A 17,781-nucleotide genomic window follows, 5' to 3' on the forward strand; every position below is an offset into this window, starting at 1 on the left:
TCAATCAAAGAGCCTTTTCCAAATGCCTTAGCTGAGATTTGGACATTGACTGGATCCTAGTCAGTTAACAATCAAGACCACTGGTAAGTATCTGTAATGCAGGGTTTTTTTGATAATTTATGGGAGGAACATAAACGTAACAGACCAAACGTGAAGATGGCAAAATTAATATTCTATTATAAAAATGTAGAAGCTGGACTTGTACTGACCAAACAGAAGGCCAGAGAAATTGGAGTAGGTAAGGAGAGAAGCTCCACAACTAACGAGGAAAGGTGAGTAGAGAAAACCGCAATTGCACTTTTCGCCCAAGGGAGGCAGATTACACCTGTCCCTTTAAGCCCTGGATGAAAGCTGCTTTCCTTGACTCACTCCAGCCAAAAGTGAGCTCCTTTGAGCTTGGCTTCTGAGGAATTGGGCCACATAATCCTTTAAGCTTTTCGTGAGTTTAAGAATCCATTCTGTAATACGTATTTCACAAGTTAACAGAGGAGGGCATTTAGCAGATGAGAGAAGAGCAACGTCTTTGCAGCCGGAACTGAATGAGGGCTACGTAAAGGCTAATCCGTGTGTTCATTTTTGAGCTGGATTCATCTATTTGAAGTGACTTTTTTCACTTTAGTATTTGTATATTCTTCAGAAAAGGCCATGAGTAGATAAGGTTGCCAATGAGTTACCATGTCCTATAACACACCAGAAGTAGGATACATGGAAATGGTTCTTCTAAAATTTCAGGTAATCAGCACAATACAAGGTAAAATTTTCACCTCAGTGTGAATTGGCCTAAGGTCCGTGTGTGTGTTCCATTTGGCACTCCAGGAAAAGACATTTTGAGGATCTAAAATAATTGCAGATTATTTGAAGGTCATGAAATAATCTACGTCTCCACAGGGGTTCACACATTTTGACTAGGTTTGGTAGCTAGTTGGTATATATGGTCACCACTGACCCTGCTCTTCTTCTGACTCAGAGGAGCGAGAGAGTCTTGTCTCAGATGTTGCACTGATCTGTAGAAGCACTCAAAAATAGCAAGAAGCCCAGCATGAACGAATGCAAGGGTGAGTCACTGCCTGTCTTCTGAATTGCAGATTTAGGAGAAAAGCAGGGACTCGTTCCTGCTGTCAGACTGAGCTTTGGAGATACTTGGATGCAACAAGACCTCTCGTTTCCGAATTCCTCCAAAGTCCACCACAAGATCAGAAATAGCCCACTGCTTATATCTTGCTTTGTATTGGGGTGCTCACTGGATTCAAAGCTGTAATCAACAGTGGTAAAATCACTTGTGGGCCTCTGCACCTAATGCATGGCAATCTGTTCTTATGGTATGTCTAGATCTAGGCACTGTATGTTAAAACTCGTGTGCTCATTTGGGTGGGAAGATGGTGCTAAAGAACACCTGTTTGATCAAACCCACCAGAGAGCTATGAAGTCACATCCTGTTTCGAACCGCATCCAGGATGCCTCTAGGAAGCCCTCAAAGGAACTTCCATCCACTGTTTATCTCCTACATCTTGTATTCTACCCTAGTACATAGAGACTGCATTTAGCTCTAATGACAAAGAGCCATTGTCCAGACCTCTATCTAATCATTTTTAAAAAGCCATGTAGGTTAATAATGGCTGTTGCCTGATCTTTGTTGGGCTAGGAATGCATAGATGCACTGCATGTAGTGGTAGTAATACATGGTGCTTATATGGTGAATTCTGAGTGTTCAAAGCATATTGTCAGTAATCCTTACCACAACCCTGTAAGGTAAATCAGTAGTTTATGCTTACACCACCAAGTTATTGTTTTGCTGAGAAGTATTCTTTTGATTGTGTCCTCGGACTCAGCTACTTCTTTCTTCTGAATTTTGTTTCCACCATTGCTGCTGCATTTGAATTTTTACAAGAACAGAAACTCTGAGGGAGATTGGTGAGAAATGGAGATCAATTACTCAGTGAGTTTAGTAGTTGGCTGTGCGTATGGTAAGAGGCTTTACAGGACTTAGCAGTATTCTGACTAATTGCTCAGATTTCAACTGTCATTAAGAGCTCCCTTACCTTTTACTGAGGGGACTTCAGAGGTGAATTAGTGCAGTTTTGGATAAAGCAAAAATGCCTTGCCAAACTGGTAACTGCATTTTTCTATCTTTTCAAAATTTTAGCCTGTAAAGGTGGCATGAAACGCCACCACTCAGATATGGTTTTAAAAATTAGACCAGTCTTCCTCAGCCAAGAGCCAAAGCTGAGTTGAACTAAGGCTTTGGGACCACCTCTGTAAAACTGCTCATATTCAAGTGTGTAGTTGCTGCAATGTCATTACACCGTTCTATATCATTTCCAACAATCATGACCTGAGATCTGAAAAACCAACAGCCTTTATATATTGCTTAGAAAACAGGGGTTTGTGGAGGTGTGTTGTTTCACGCAGTCAAGGTTCCTGGCCTTCTTCAAAGCTCCAAGCTATTCCCTTGTCTTTGCTAGCTTTAGATTGTGGTTGCACATTTGAAGTTTCAGAAGAGAGGTTTAATCCTTCATACATAAAATCACCACCACCACCCCTTTCCTTAGTTTTGTACTTTAAAAACTGGAGAATATAATAAACTTTTCAACCTGAATAATGATTCATAACTAATTAGAAATGCCTACCAAAACGGGAAATATACACGGGGAGATGGCAATTAAGAGAGGTTTTAGTTGAGTGGGTGGATCTGTGAGAGTCCCATCCTCTCTCAGGTAGGACATTCAACAATCTGACATTTAAAAAATAAATATTAAACACAGATGTGTTTACAATATGTTAAAATTCTATTTATAGCCATAAATTTACCATAATAGCGTAAATGCCTAGATTATATTTGTTGTAGATTCGTGTGATTTATTTTGCCGATACGTACAAAGTGAAATCCACTTCTGAGCAAAGCTGCTAAATCTTTATTTGCCTTCTTTCATCCTGATATAATCTATCAATATTGAGAGCCAGTGTGGTGTAGTGTCTAGAGTGTCTGACTTTCGGAGGTGGACCTTGGTTGAAATCCTTGCTCAGTCATGATGCTCACTGTGTGACCTTGAGCTGGTCACTACTCTGCTGTTAATCAGCTTCACAGAGTAGTTGTGAGAATAACAAGGGGGGATTATGTGTACTGCACTGAGCCCTTTGGAGAAAGAGTGGGAAATAAGTATGATGGATATTTGCATATTTTATTTTACCAATTCGATGTTTTAGAAACAGAGATATTGCCCCCTCTCAATATTTTATGTAGGTTATTCTCACTTCCATGTAGGAGGTAACTTCAGATTAATTATATGAAAAGTTAACAGACTATTAATGAATCTAATAATTACTTTAACCTAAATCCTTTCAATCATCTTTTGGACTTGATTCCAAAATTTCTCTGTTATTAAACAAGCCTACCACATTAATAAGCTCCCTGCTTTTCTGCCACTTCCAACAGACATTATATTGTACCCATTATCTTTTGTAATTTATTTTGATGTGATATATCAGCTGGTCATTAACTTAAAAGCAATTCTCTAAAATTACTATAGTGAAAAAATATTGCTATGTAGTCTCTTCGTAGTTCCCAATTAATGCATCCTCCAAGAACGTGTCCCCCAGCTAATTCATGTTGTTCTTAACATTTCACTTCTCAGTTAAAATCTAGAAACCAAATGCCTCCTATTCTTTGGAACTCTAACTTCCTCAAATGTGATTTGGTAGCCAGGCCATGATTTAATGTTTTTCTAATACATATCTGAGTTTTTAAAAACCCAAGCCATAGAGGCAACTAGTTATTTGTGATGCATTTTATGTCTTCATATGTCCTCATTTGAGTTTGACCTAATAGATATTTATATGCATATAAATTATGTTCTCTTCACAATTTGAAGGCTCCCAATTCAGTGTGGTGAGATTAAAATACAAATCATAAATCACTGAAGCAATTGAATATTTAATAGGCTAGACTAATTCTATCAGGGGTGGCAAACATGTGGCCCTTGAGATGTTGGGCTTTAAATCCATCTTTCCTGACTATTGGCCATGCTGGGTGAGGCTGATGGGAGTTGAAATCCAACATTTGGAGGACTACAGATTCCCTACCCTTGTCTTATATTTATCCCAGATACTGAGCAAGTTGATGATCACATAAATTGTTTCAATTTAAAGTTGATTCAATTGATCCATTAAAAAGTTTGTGAATTAACTGATAAGATTGTTCTTTTGTGTGTCTTGTGTTTTTATATATTCCCTTATCTGCCTGGATTCTCAAGGAAAGTGAATGCTCCATTTGAGAAATACACTTTCTGTTCTGGATTGTATCTGCAGTGTCAAGTTTTATATATTTCCCTAGAGAAGGAAAATTTTGCATGGAATGACCAAGAGAGAGGCTGCACAGAACAATTACCCTATTTCTTTGATTATAAGACACACTTTTCCCCCCCATATAAACATCTCTAAAAATGGGGTGCGTCTTAGAATCGCAGATGTGTCTTAGGTTTTTTTTTTCTGTTGGTGGTACTGAAATTAGTGTGCGTCTTATAATCGATGGCATCTTACAATCGAAGAAATACGGTAAGCAGGATTCTGGAGAATCCTGGTTTATCGTGAACAGGCTCCATGCTAGTGTACAAAGTCCATTCACCCCTGCTGTTGTGTTCCCTGCGTAACCTATTGGATTTTTTCACAGGTGTTTATTTACTGTATCTGATACCAAACCAGGAACCTGTCACTGGGGTATAAAACTGACAGTGGTAGCGGAACATTCATCTACAGGAGTTTCATTGGTAAATAAATCTGCAGTTGATACGTTAGTGTGCAGCTGTACTTAATATTTTGGTGCTCATTCTTTAACTCTAGCTCTGTGCTCTAAAACAATTTATAATTCTCGGATGCATTTTTAATGCAACCTCTTGCAATATTCTGTAATAATAATAATAATAATAACAACAACAACAACAACAATATTTCTTACCCACCTCTCCATTCTGATCAAGGCGGCAAACAACAATAAATAATAAAATACATAACATACATTGTTAAAACATCCTAAAAAACATCCTTAAAACATTCTAAAAATATCTTAAAATTCCACTGGAATAGAATAGTCTAGTGCTCACAACTCACTTGATAGGTTATTATGCAAATCTTTACAATTCTGGTACTGTAATTCTGATACTGCAAATGCCCTTTCTTTTCAATTTGCTTTTGAAAATTGACAGCCTTCTTGACCATTGGTCACTGTTTCTGCATGCATTTGGAGTGATACCTCATCCAGAATATATGGATATACTATCCATTCATAGATTTTAGAGGAAGTTCAGCTTTGAGCTTTCTTCATTTCGAAAGCCAAGACTAAGGGTAACATATTTCAGAAATGAAACTAGTTGAATTGAGAGAAGTTTAAACTAAATTAGATTAAAATCTCTGCTGTTCTATTAAAAAAAAAAACTCATACAGAAACAGACCATCCTAAACCTAAAGACCTTCCACAAGACCGTGGCATAAGTGATGTTATGGAAATAGATCTGCTGTAAAAAGAAAAAGTGCCAGCACTGCATGCTGTTTGGACACCGTTCATTTCTCACAAAGACATTTCAGATAGGCTGAGTCACTTGTCACCATGTATAAGTTGAAAAGGTTGTAAATACACCCGTTTGATATCAGCAGGGTTATTCAGCGAGACAGCGAACAGCTTAATGTAAGAGGGGGAAGGTTATGTTGCCATCTAGTGGAAAGAGAAGGCATTGATCTTTGCAGATTTATTAAATTCTGGTCACGGTTTCTAAAACAGCGAGTTAAGCCATGTGGATGCAAATATGCTGAGTTGCATGTAGGGTGACCATATGAAAAGGATGATAGGGCTCCTGTATCTTTAACAGTTGTATTGAAAAGGAATTTTCAGCAGGTGTCATTTGTATATTTGGGGAAACTGGTGAAATTTCCTCTTCATCACAACAGTTAAAGCTGCAGGTGCCCTGCCCTCTTTTAAATCTGGTTACTCTAGTATAGCTCCTGCACCTGTTGGGATGAAGAAAGAATTTCAGCAGGTTCCCCATATATACAAATGACACCTGCTGAAATTCCCTTTTCTATGCAACTGTTAAAGATACAGGAGCCCTGTCCTCCTTTTCATAGGGTCACCCTATTATATGGTTCTAGAGATAAATCTCGTAATTTAATGGGAGGTTGAAGAGAAACAGTGACTCAAGCTGTTGCTCAGACTATAGAGAAAGTAGTTGTGTGATCTTTATTCCTTTGGGGATACATGCAGCTTTTTGAATGCTTCATTTTAACTATGGTCTTTTCTACACCTGCCTTCTTTCCAGAAATCGTCCCGGGATCATCCCTGTGCATGCAAATGACACACAGGGGATCCCAGGAGCAGGCAGGGACGATCCCTCCATTTTCCTGGGATAATCCTTAGGTGTAGAAAGGGCCTATGTCAGACAGGATCTAGGAGAAATGTTTCTGTATTACACAAATTCAGCTGTATAGCATTGTCTTTCACCAATATGTTTACATATGCTTTATATGTCTTTTTAAAGGAAAAATTCTTATTTGTAAAAATAAATATCAAACACAACAAAAATAAGCAAGACAATAAACTGCATGCATTTTATATGCATAATGATATTCTAACATCTTAATAGACCAAAATCATATAATCTAAAAAACTATTTAGTCAGTTCTTGAAAATATGTGACAAAATAATTTTAAAGGAAAGAGAAAAAAGCAAAAAAAAGCAAAAACCTAGGTTTTTTAATCATATAAAAATGATTGTTTTTATATTTACTCCTAACATCTTTCATAACTGCAGCTGACTCAATCAGACTGACATACAGGCAGCCTAACATGCTGTATTTATTTGATTGTCTCTTAAACCAGATTGTCTCTTAAAGCTGGAGAGTATCATGAGTCCAGTATAGATCAAAAGTTTCTTCCGGAAACGTTTCTTTGGAAAAGGGAGGAACTACAGTGTGAATGTCAAAACCTGTTGCCTATGATCCAGTATTACAAGTGACTCAGGAGTACAGCAGCAGAACAAGCTTCAGCCGTCCCTTAAGGCTCTTTGGCGGGGTGGTGGTGGGTGGCCGGGGTTGTCATTGCTGCAGTGTTTTCGAGGCTATTGGAGTAATCTACTAATGTCATTGTCCCAAACTACAAAATATTAATATATTGCAACTATTTGAGGGCATTTTATGAATAAAGATCCATAGCATAAAGATTTTATTATTATTATTTCATATACAAATTTGCCACCTTTGGGAACCCTTTTTTAGTTTTTAAAGTCATTTTGGGAGAATAATAGAGGCAAAACCAAGAAACAACCTGTCTTATAAAATATGTGGAAAAGAAAGGAAATAGTAAATTACATTAGATACAGGAATGAGCCAACAATGAAAGGCAAAAATACCATAAGCCAAGCAAACAAACAAAAAAATTCAGTAAATAACGACGAGGAATGAGAATTGGTAGACAATAGGGCATGCAGACTCATCCCTCTGGGCCTGTTAAATAAATTAGCACATTACTAGTGCTGATTAGCAACCACTCTTACTTAATGCAAGTGGTGCTGCCTGACCTGTATATAGTATCTATCAGAGGGCTTGCAGTCTGGATTAGACACACAAGATAAGGGGAAAAGTCAAGGAGTGCCAACAAGGAGAAAGGGATTGGTATGACAAATGCTGATGGAGGGACATGCCCCGGGTGGGTTGGGAAAACTCATGTCAAAGAATAGGGTCTTAGGAGAGAGGCAACATGACAAAGGTATGACAATGTTTGGGTTGATACGGATGAGGTCAAGGGAAGCCGTGGAAATAGAGTTTGGGAATAGGTAAGTCCAGGGGCTCAAAAGATAAGCATTTTAAGAGTAAAGTCTAGATCCTTGAAAGTGATGTGGAGAGTGATAGGAAGCCAGCGAAAAGGACTTAAAGTGAGGAGTGACAAGGAGAAGGGGTTTAACCACTAACAACTGGAGAGAGGAGTTATAGCAGGAAAGGAGGGACAACAAAGAAGCAAGGCTTTGGTCTCCATGCCCTTTTGTTTCTTAATGGTGTTTGCAGGGTCACATATACATATTTATATCTGTGTTTGAGCTTTTCCTTTGCATCCTTCCTAAAAATAGCAACTGCTATGACTTTGGATTCATCACCACCTAGTGGTGAAGTTTCAGTTAAAAATGTCGCTTTCTTTCTACACGGCATGTAGAAAGCCATTCTAGAGACATTGAAAAGGAAAAGGAGCATTTATGTAGTATTTTGGCTTTCGGCATCTACAAAGTCTTACTGAATACTTACTGATCTTACTGAATACTTTTGTAAAGATATTTGCAACACCAAGACATTTTCACATTTTGTAATTCAGTGGTAGTCAAAACTAGCCCATCACATAGATGTGTCTGCCTTATTCTTCCTTCAGTCTCAGTGGTCCACCATGTATTTGTTTTCTAAAAATTATAACCCACCATGCTACTTGAAAGGGCTCAAGATACTGTATTTCTCCAATTCTAAGATGCACTTCCCCCCCCCCATATAAACATCTCTAAAAACAGGGTGCGTCTTAGAATCGTGTTTATTATTTCTTAGAATCAAAGCTTTTTTCTGTTGGTGGTACTGAAATTAGTGTACGTCTTACAATCGATGGCATCTTACAATCGAAGAAATACGATAGTTCACAACAATTCAAAACAGCTGGGATTGCTAATTGTTTAATATTGTCTGAACAGATATAATCATATAGGATTTAAAAGAAAATGACAACAGGCAAGGATTTCTACCATGTGGTCCCATAACTGTTGCCCCCCATCACACACACAAACCCCCAATATTATTATTTTTTAAAAATAGTTTGGTTACAGTGAGTTCTCTTTGTAAATTGTGAGAGCAGTCTTTATCTTCAAAATGCCTTTTATTCACATAGACTTCTGACTGAGAAAAATGCATTTATAATTGTGTCAATTCAGGCTTTGACTTTGAATTAGAGAGGGACGTTTTTAAGTATGATCCAGTGAACAGTAGTAGACATAGAATGTATGGGTTCATTTGAACTAGTATAAAGTAATTTCTAAGAGTGTGAGCGAGCTGATTCAAATGATCGCCTGGATACCAAGTCCTATGAAGAAAGGTTGAAGAAGTTGGGTACGTTTAAGCTGGGGAAGATGATGAAGAGGCAATATGATAGCCATTTTAAAATATTTGAAGGCTGTTGTAAATACTTGAAGGCTGTTACATAGAAGGTGGAGCAAAGTTCTCTGTTGCTCCAGAGGTTAAGACTCAAACAAGTAGGTAAAATTAAAAGAAAAGGTTTTTTGACCTAACAATACGAACTTCCTGATGGTATGAGCTGTTCAACAGTAGAACAGACTGTCGCAGAAGGTGGTGGGCTGTCTTTGATTAGAGGTTTTCAAGTTGAGGTTGGGTGACTACCTATCTGGGATAATGTAGCTTCAGACTTCTAACATTGGCAGGGATTGGTCTAGATGACCTTTGATGTTTCTTACAGTTCTATGATTCTATACATCTTGGCTTTGGCATGCACTCATTAGATGGCCATAGACAATTGCATTTCCTCAGTTTCAGACCCAACATCTACAGTGTGGAGGACAGTAATACTGCCTACCCTATCACTTTATTGTAAGGATTACTGAGCAGGTATGTGAAGAGTTTTGAGCTCTTTGGAGTGCTGTACCAAATGCTAATGACTAATAATTGCTATTTAAATCTGCCTGCCATGAATTCTGTTGAACATATTACCCAGTTTCTCTTTGCAAATGGGATATTACAGACCAACACACTCCTTATGATGATGAATTTGGTAAGGACTACACTTTGGGACTTCAAGCAATGACTCAGACTCTGGTTTCTGACTACAAGAAGAAATCATGATGGGCCTTGGGCTGGCATACTCCCCCCTCCCTTTTTCTGGTTTTAGATTCTGGTTTGCAATGTTAGATTCTGGCTGGTTCTCAAACCATCATTTAAACAAACTACAGTTCCTTAAGTTCAGATATTATAGGAAATTGTGGTTAGTTTAAAACTGAAAGCTTCTCACGAGTATGACAGCGGAGAAAAGATAAAGAGCTTGTTCTTGTAAAGGGAAACCATATTTTCCCGTTACTTCTGAACTAGTTGATGACTTCACTGATTCTTGATGGATGTTTTAATGATACCCCACATAAACAAAGTGATAGTAGCTCTGGGGAAGAACTCATTGAGGGCTTAACACATTATCTGTTATCATGCATCTGTATATTTCAAACCCAGAAAAGAGAGGCTATTGCCACTCCGGGATTGGGGAGTGAATTAACTATTATTTATTTATTTATTTATTACATTTCTATACCACCCAATAGCCGGAGCTCTCTGGGCGGTTCACAAAACTATTAGTTCCATAAAGATTGTGGAAAATATTGTCTTCTGTCAGAAGACTGTTTGGGACCCTTTATCTACTTACTGGTTTTTAACTTGATGTATCACAAAACTGTATTTTGTTGGATTTTATGTGCAGTGCTTGCCTGCTGCTGTGGGGACTGTATTGCTAATTTGAGACTGGCATTTAGCTTCAACAATAAACTGATGCACGATCTCCATTCAAAATGCTAGCTTTCTTTTCCCCTCTTTGCAAAAAGGGGAAAAGAAAGCTAGCATTTTGAATACATGATTCATACCATACATGAATCATACCATAACAATACATGAATCATACCATAACATCTTAAGGGTGTGATCCTAACTAAACTTACAAATGAGTAAGCTTCATTCAACTCAATGGAACTTACTTGTGAGTAAGTATATATAGCATTGCTCTGTAAATCTAATAACTTCACTTTTTAAATACAAGCAGCAGCTTAGTACCTTCTACCACCAGAAATCCTTGAGTGCAATGAGCAAAGTGATTAAATGTTTTAACTGTGCTCTTTTTTTTTTTCCAGATGTGAAAGGACCACCAACCCACCGGCTTTCTTGTGGCCAATCCCCTGATTCAGAAACTATAATATGGGAAACAAAGTATTCCATTCTGACTGACAGCCAGCTTGTGCTGCTGAACAAGGAGAAGGAGGTGAGAGACAATAAATATGCAAGAATTATTATTATTATTATTATTATTATTATTATTATTATTATTATTATTACATTTATATCCCACCTTTTTCCTCCACGGAACCCAAGGTGGTGTACATAATCCTCCATTTTATCCTCACAACAACAACCCTATGAGGTAGGTTGAGCTGAGAGTCTGTGACTGCCCCAAAGCCATCCAGTGGGTTTCCATGACCGAGTGGGGACTAGAACCTGGATCTACCAACTCCCAGTCCAACACTTTAACCACTACACCACACTGGCTCTCTCCCTTTTCCGGAATAGGCCCTAATAGTTCTTGAAAGTATCCAGTTGATTACATATGTAATGAAAAATAGAAATATAAAGTGAAAGAATTAGTGAGGCTTTGTAAATAGTTTCTGAAACCATTCAGTGTCCTGGTTTTCCAGAAAAAAATGTTATTGTATTACTGATCTTCTTGGAACATAATTTGAAAGCCTCAGGTCTGGTCTAGCAGAGTGGTTTGGGGTGTATAAAATGTCCCAACTAGGTGATCAGGGCGGGCGGGAATAGAGTTCTATGGAAAATATTGGAGTGGCTTCATTCACATGTTGGTTCTGAAGCTGTGGTCTGCAGAATTGGATTAGTTTCTGAGCTTATCAGCTGTCTCAGTGTTGTTTTAAGTCACAAGTATAATTGCAAAAAGAATAATAGATGTTTACTTAAAATACCTGAATACAATAATGGCCACCAGAGCTGTTAACTATCATTTAACTTTGATAATAAGAGGCTTTGTGTTCTCCTTCTTAGCAATATGAGCAGCTCATTGCTGGGCCTTGTTCTAAATGCAGAAACCTTATTAAAACCTGAAAGGTGTGTGTCTATTACTGTCTATGCAGTTCAAGGAGACAGTTCAGTGAATGAAAACATTGCATTTAATCAAATCCAGTCCTAACCCAATTTGAAACAGATGATTCTAGGATGTTATTTTTGACCAACAGGGCAGTTTTACTTGAAGTGGCGCCAGGGTTCATTGGGTATCTGTGTCCCAAGAGATGACAAGATCATGCTCCAAGTCCTGGGGAGCAGGTTGTTAGCCAGGTAGAGCCCAGAAGCAAGTGGTGTGGTCTCATACAGGCCACAATTCCTAAGTGGCGACTAATGTGTGGGTGGGACAGTGGCAAGTGGCACAGGCCAAGGGGAATGAAATGGTTCGATTCCAGAGGCAGCAGCTAGTGTGAAGGACGGTGGGGAACTGGATTCAATCTGGCAATATTTTCTCGCTAGGGGACAAATGATTGTCACTGAAGAGAAGGCATCAAAGGTGAGGCTTTATAGAGCCATCTGGACATACACTGAGGCACATGACCAAGAGCTGAGTACATGCTTATAATGCTGCCTAAGTGATGCCTCTTCAGCCTGCAGTTCCTTTGGTGGAAATTTTACCTTGGTGGTGCTGGAAGTAAGCCACTGGACTCCGGCTGCCGGGGCTCCCAGTTGGAGCCTCCTGGTGCCATCAACCAGTTAAGCCAGTCTCCACTTCTTCTTTGTTAATATGAAAAGGTCTCAATAAAATATTAAGTAATTATAAATAATGGCTAATGTATTTTAATGTTTCTAAATTATCATAGAATAGCAGAGGACTACAAGGCCATTGAGTCCAACCCCCTGCTCAATTTAGGAATCTACCCTAAAGCATCCCTGACAGATGGTTGTCCAGCTGCCTCTTGAAGACCTCTAGTGTGGGAGAGGCCACAACCTCCTTAGGTAACTGATTCCATTGTCGTACTGCTCTAACAGTCAGGAAGTTTTTCCTGATGACCAGCTGGAATCTGGCTTCCTTTAACTTGAGCCCATTATTCCATGTCCTGTACTCTGGGAGGATCGAGAAGAGATCCTGGCCCTCCTCTGTGTGACAACCTTTTAAGTATTTGAAGAGTGCTATCATGTCTCCCCTCAATCTTCTCTTCTCCAGGCTAAAGTTCTTTCAGTTCTTTGATTTAAGTGCATTACTTGGTCTGATGCTGTCCTAGATACCACCATAATCCACAGTCTTCTCCTTTGATGGTAACATTTATGAAGAGTCTACTTGGTTATATTTGTGAGTTATATTTGTAAAAGTCTTCTTGGTTATATTATATGTATATACATTTGTATATATATTTGATATGTATATACATCTGAATAACTTACATTCATTCATAGGATTTTTTCCAGGAGGTTGGGGAAGGTTAGAAAGTATGTACATAACTATTGTCAGATAACAAGTCTACTATTTCTGGGAGATCTGGTGACCAAGAGCAGAAAGGTCTGGGCCCTAGATCATTCAACCTGGATAGACTTGAAAAACTTTTATACTAATTCTGTCTTTGTGTTGTTTTTCAATGACCAGACCTGGTGTCCATCATTGGGTAGACATGGTGCCCATATCCCCTCCAGACCTCAAATAATCTCACTCCTACCATCAACTTCTCAGCCCAGCCCACTACATCCCCCCTTTTAAAAAAAAATCAACTGTGCCAGGAGACTGGATAACAGCAGACGACTACACTGCATGGTTGTCATACACTGACCCCCACTCTCCCCAGTAAAATGGATATAACATCAGCCCTGCTTTGCAATATAGCACTCCCTCTGCCACAGCCCTATTCACTGCAATATAGCAATAGTAGTGAAGGCCTTTATCTGCATTGACAGAGCAACCTTTTAAATGTTTACAAACCCAGGAGGGTGTGTGTCACTTTTTTGTTATGAAATAAGTTTCGAGTTAGAAAGATCCTTTGCTGCTACTTTTATTTTGGTAAACACAGTACTGCAAAATCATAATTAAACTAAACTCCAGTATTTATTAATTGTTTTCTATGGGGCATCAACTGCTTCACCAAGAAAGTTTTTTTTAAAAAAAAAAAGCTTAAAATGAATCAGGAAGTGCCTTGTCTAGACCGTGGGTGTATCAGACATTACTATGACTCCATTCATTGGCTAAAATCACTGAAAGGTAGGAGCCAGGTTAGTTTCTCGCAAAATGATTGGGTAGACTAGTGCCTGTACATTTTGTCTCCTATCTTAGGTTCTAAAATTGCTAGATTGGCCTTCCCTAATCTTGAACCCTCCAGATATTTTGGACTACAGCTTACGTCATCCTCAGCCAGCATGTCTGGTGTTCAGGAATGATGGCAGCTGTAGTCCAAAAACATGAGGAATCTAAGTTGCTGAAGTGTGGGCTAGAATAAGAACAGAGCTACAGAGACGTTGAGCCAGTTCATCCAACATGACAGCCCATTGTGAATTAATTTACCCGCAAGGAACTACTACGCATACTGTCCATTATGAATATGCAAACATTGACTGGGAGTTGTCATGTCATCCAAACCCAGCCAGATGGAGTTATTTGAGGGTTAAACAATCCTCACATAAACCTAAAACAGACCATGGCTTCTGCATATTCATAATGGTGGATGTTATATGCCACTGTGCTCCAAGGGTTAATTAGCCCATAGTGGCCTGTTGTGATGTCTGAACCAGGCCTACTTTTTAAAAAAAGAAATCTGGGGATTATGGCTTGTCTAGCCAAGGGAACTGCCCCCCTTTTGGATGCCTGTGGTGGAACTTGTGTAGCATAATGACTCAGACTGAACTCACTAGAGTTAGGCAAGCCACTCTCTCTCCGTTCCAGGTTTCCCTACTATAAGGTGATAATGATAATATTGACCTGCCTTATAGGGGTGTTGTAAAGATTCATTGTAACAATCTTTGTGAAATGGTTTAATAATTCAAAAGTATTATATAAATGCTGAGGAACTGATATATTGTTACTGAATATTTTTTATCCTTCCTTTCATGTACAGATAACTGTTGTGAGCAGTGTGACTGTATCTATTTCTAACCCTTCCACTTGGTCTGTAAAAGCTCATGGTCATTTCTCACATCACATTTTAAACATGCAGCTGCTTCAAGTATGAAGCAAACGTCTACAGTTTTAGCATCAAAGAGTTGAGATGTGATTATGTACAGTGTAGTGTCTTGCATTCTATGTAAATGAAAAAAAATATCAATGAACAGGGTGCTTGACCACAGAGGTGCTCATCCTTCCTCCATGCAATACAAGGGTTAAGCAGAATTAAATTAGCAGAATTAAAATATAATTAAATTCTGAATATCTGTCTGAAAGTTGCTTTAAAATCTGTGTGTCACATACCTAACAGGTATTTATTTCAGCTGCAATGCCAGAACGATGTGAGTGACATCAGTTCTTTGGTTGGAAATGCTAAAGTGTGGGAGGTTAGAGGTGTTCAAGGCTTGACCAGTGCTTGGCATGATGCTGGCTCCTGATAGGAATCAAAGGGAAAAGATCCACCAACACTCCTGAAGCTGAGCGCACAATATATAGGGAGCCCAATGTGTTGTGCATATACAAAAAGCCTCAATGTGATTTATCCAAGCCAGCAGTCATATAGTAAGTGTCAATGGCCTTCTCCTCATTGGTTTAGACTCATGCTGTCTCTAGATGTTGTTAATTACAGATTAGAAATCCTTTCCACAATTTTGGACATAGAGTCCAACATTTTTCTTCAGGAAGCAAACAGTTTACCATGGGGGTTAGAACCTGCAGCCAACATGCCAAGCTTTTATGTTATGGTGAAGGCTTAACTTCTGAAAATTGAAAACGTGTATTACTGACAAGGTTGGAAACGGTGCATACAATCCGGAGTCATCGTTTAATATTACATTTATTTGTTTTCCCTTATTTGTATTCTTTCATGTTTATGACATGTGTTTGTCCTTATTAATCACTAGTAACTTTGGTATATGTTTATTAAATGTTTGCTAAATGTCCATTGACACTTACTATATGTCTGCTGGCTTGGATAAATCGCATTGGGCCTTTTTGTGTATGCACAACACATTGGGCTCCCTATATATTGTGCGCCTAGCTTCAGGAGTGTTGGTGGATCTTTTCCCTTTCTCTTCAGTTTACAGTGAGGGTTCCTCTTTTTTGCTTCTGATAAGAATCAAGGCACAAGTCTATGGGTCATTCCAGAAAACAGGCTTTTATTTTTGTGCAGATGTTACTCAATTGTTGCACGGGATCCAAGCACCTCTTGTTGCAAGGTGGCACCTATGCTCCTGGGATATTGCATCAACCCTGCACTCAAAACAGCAATAAGTTAGTGATGGGGAAATGAACTTTCTGCCAACACCCGCCCTCACCTAGTTCTTATCGTAGAGCAGTAGATATAGTATACTTGTCATGTGCAATGTGGTCGTAATGGGAATCCATTGGATAGTGCCTTTTATATTACTGTGCCAAGCTGCCATTGATATCCCTGCCATTTTGCAACCTTTAAGGAAACTGGCACATAAGCCCCAAATAAACAACAGTGTGAATCAGAATACTCAGAGGGTTAACTCTCTTCCCAGATAATACCTGGAGCCATTCCATGAGATTTATTGAATGCTAACCGAGCAAGACTTGCCCTTCTTCTCCATCCCCTCCCCCATGTTCCCTCGAACTGCTCTAGAAGAGCTGCAAGGAGGAGGGGGAACCGTTTCCATTTATGCTATTGGTGGACAGACATTGTTGGATACAACCACATGATATAGAGCAGAGCTTTCCAAACTTTTCATGTTGGTGACACACTTTCTAGACATGCATCATTTCGCGACACAGCAATTCAGTTTTACTAGCAAACCGAAAGTTAAACTAACCCCTTATAAGAGACACGGACACATACATAAATTGTAATAACAAAATGTACGGGGACACAACATATCTCATGAAAACCTTTCATTTATATTTTTAAAAATATATGATTTGCAAGATAATAACATACGTTTCCAAGACTTTTCACATTGAACCAATTTTGTCGAGCTGCAATCGAGCGGAGGTTGAGACAGTGTTCTATTAAAAAACTGGACCCATGGAATTTCTCAAATGCGTCACTTCAGGTGCAGCCGTGTCACCGGAAGTAACGCAGAATCAGCTGTTTCGACCCGATTATGCGTACTGCGCATGCGCAGTACCTGTATGATCCCTCGACCGTGGTGTGCATACACGGATACGACGGAAGGGGAATATACTAGTGCACCATACTAATCGGCGCCTTTGCTGCATAAAAATGCATGCAAGTTGGTATTGCTAATTTCACATAGACTCAGAGGTTTCTCGTTACGTTCACGTGACACACCTACACACTGCAGCTGACACACTAATGTGTCACGACACACAATTTGGAAAGCTCTGATATAGAGCGTGAGGGGAAAGGGCCAAATTGTTTGGATGACCTCAAGGTCAAAAAGGGGATGTTCTCAGACAGGAGAGTGGGGGAGGAGAGGCCAGGATCTGCTCCATCTTGTCACCTCTCCAGCCCCAGCCCAGCACCGTGATTCCCCTAGATGGGCTCAGAGGCCCATCTAGAGGAAAAAATATAAAAGAAAGATGGAGACATGAAAATTGCCTCCATTGCTCCTCCTGCCCAGCTTGCAGCAGCCCCACAGGTCAAAGGATACTTGGAAGCCTTGGATATCCAAAGCTTTTGTTTAGCAGGCAGCAGTCCCATAGGACTGCATCCTAAAAGGCCTAAATCACTGTCCCCTGTAGTAAAATATGAGAAGTTTGACTGGAGCTAAAAACTTATTTTGCCAGATAAGTGGTGAGACATTTGGTGGTAAGCTGTAAGCCAGTTTTGAGTGCTGGCCATCGGTTGCCTTCCACTCTGTTATATAGAGGGACAGTGACAGACTTCTACATTAAATTTTC

The 17,781-nt window shown here is 39.2% G+C and overlaps 1 protein-coding gene across 8 annotated transcripts in view; it reads left to right on the forward strand.

Annotated features, from left to right (window-relative positions):
• Positions 1-17,781, forward strand: part of RASAL2 (RAS protein activator like 2) — a 254,018-nt gene that overhangs the window by 95,158 nt on the left and 141,079 nt on the right. For 7 of the 8 annotated variants that reach the window (XM_063134272.1, XM_063134281.1, XM_063134231.1 and 4 more), the window contains exon 2: positions 10,913-11,040. The exons of the other annotated variant lie outside the window; for it this stretch is intronic. In XM_063134272.1, the coding sequence (XP_062990342.1) occupies positions 10,913-11,040 (128 nt within the window). The remainder of the gene's footprint in view (positions 1-10,912; positions 11,041-17,781) is intronic. 8 annotated transcript variants of the gene reach the window in all.

Source organism: Elgaria multicarinata, chromosome 1, assembly GCF_023053635.1.
Source record: "Elgaria multicarinata webbii isolate HBS135686 ecotype San Diego chromosome 1, rElgMul1.1.pri, whole genome shotgun sequence".
NCBI classification, from domain to species: Eukaryota; Metazoa; Chordata; class Lepidosauria; order Squamata; family Anguidae; genus Elgaria; species Elgaria multicarinata.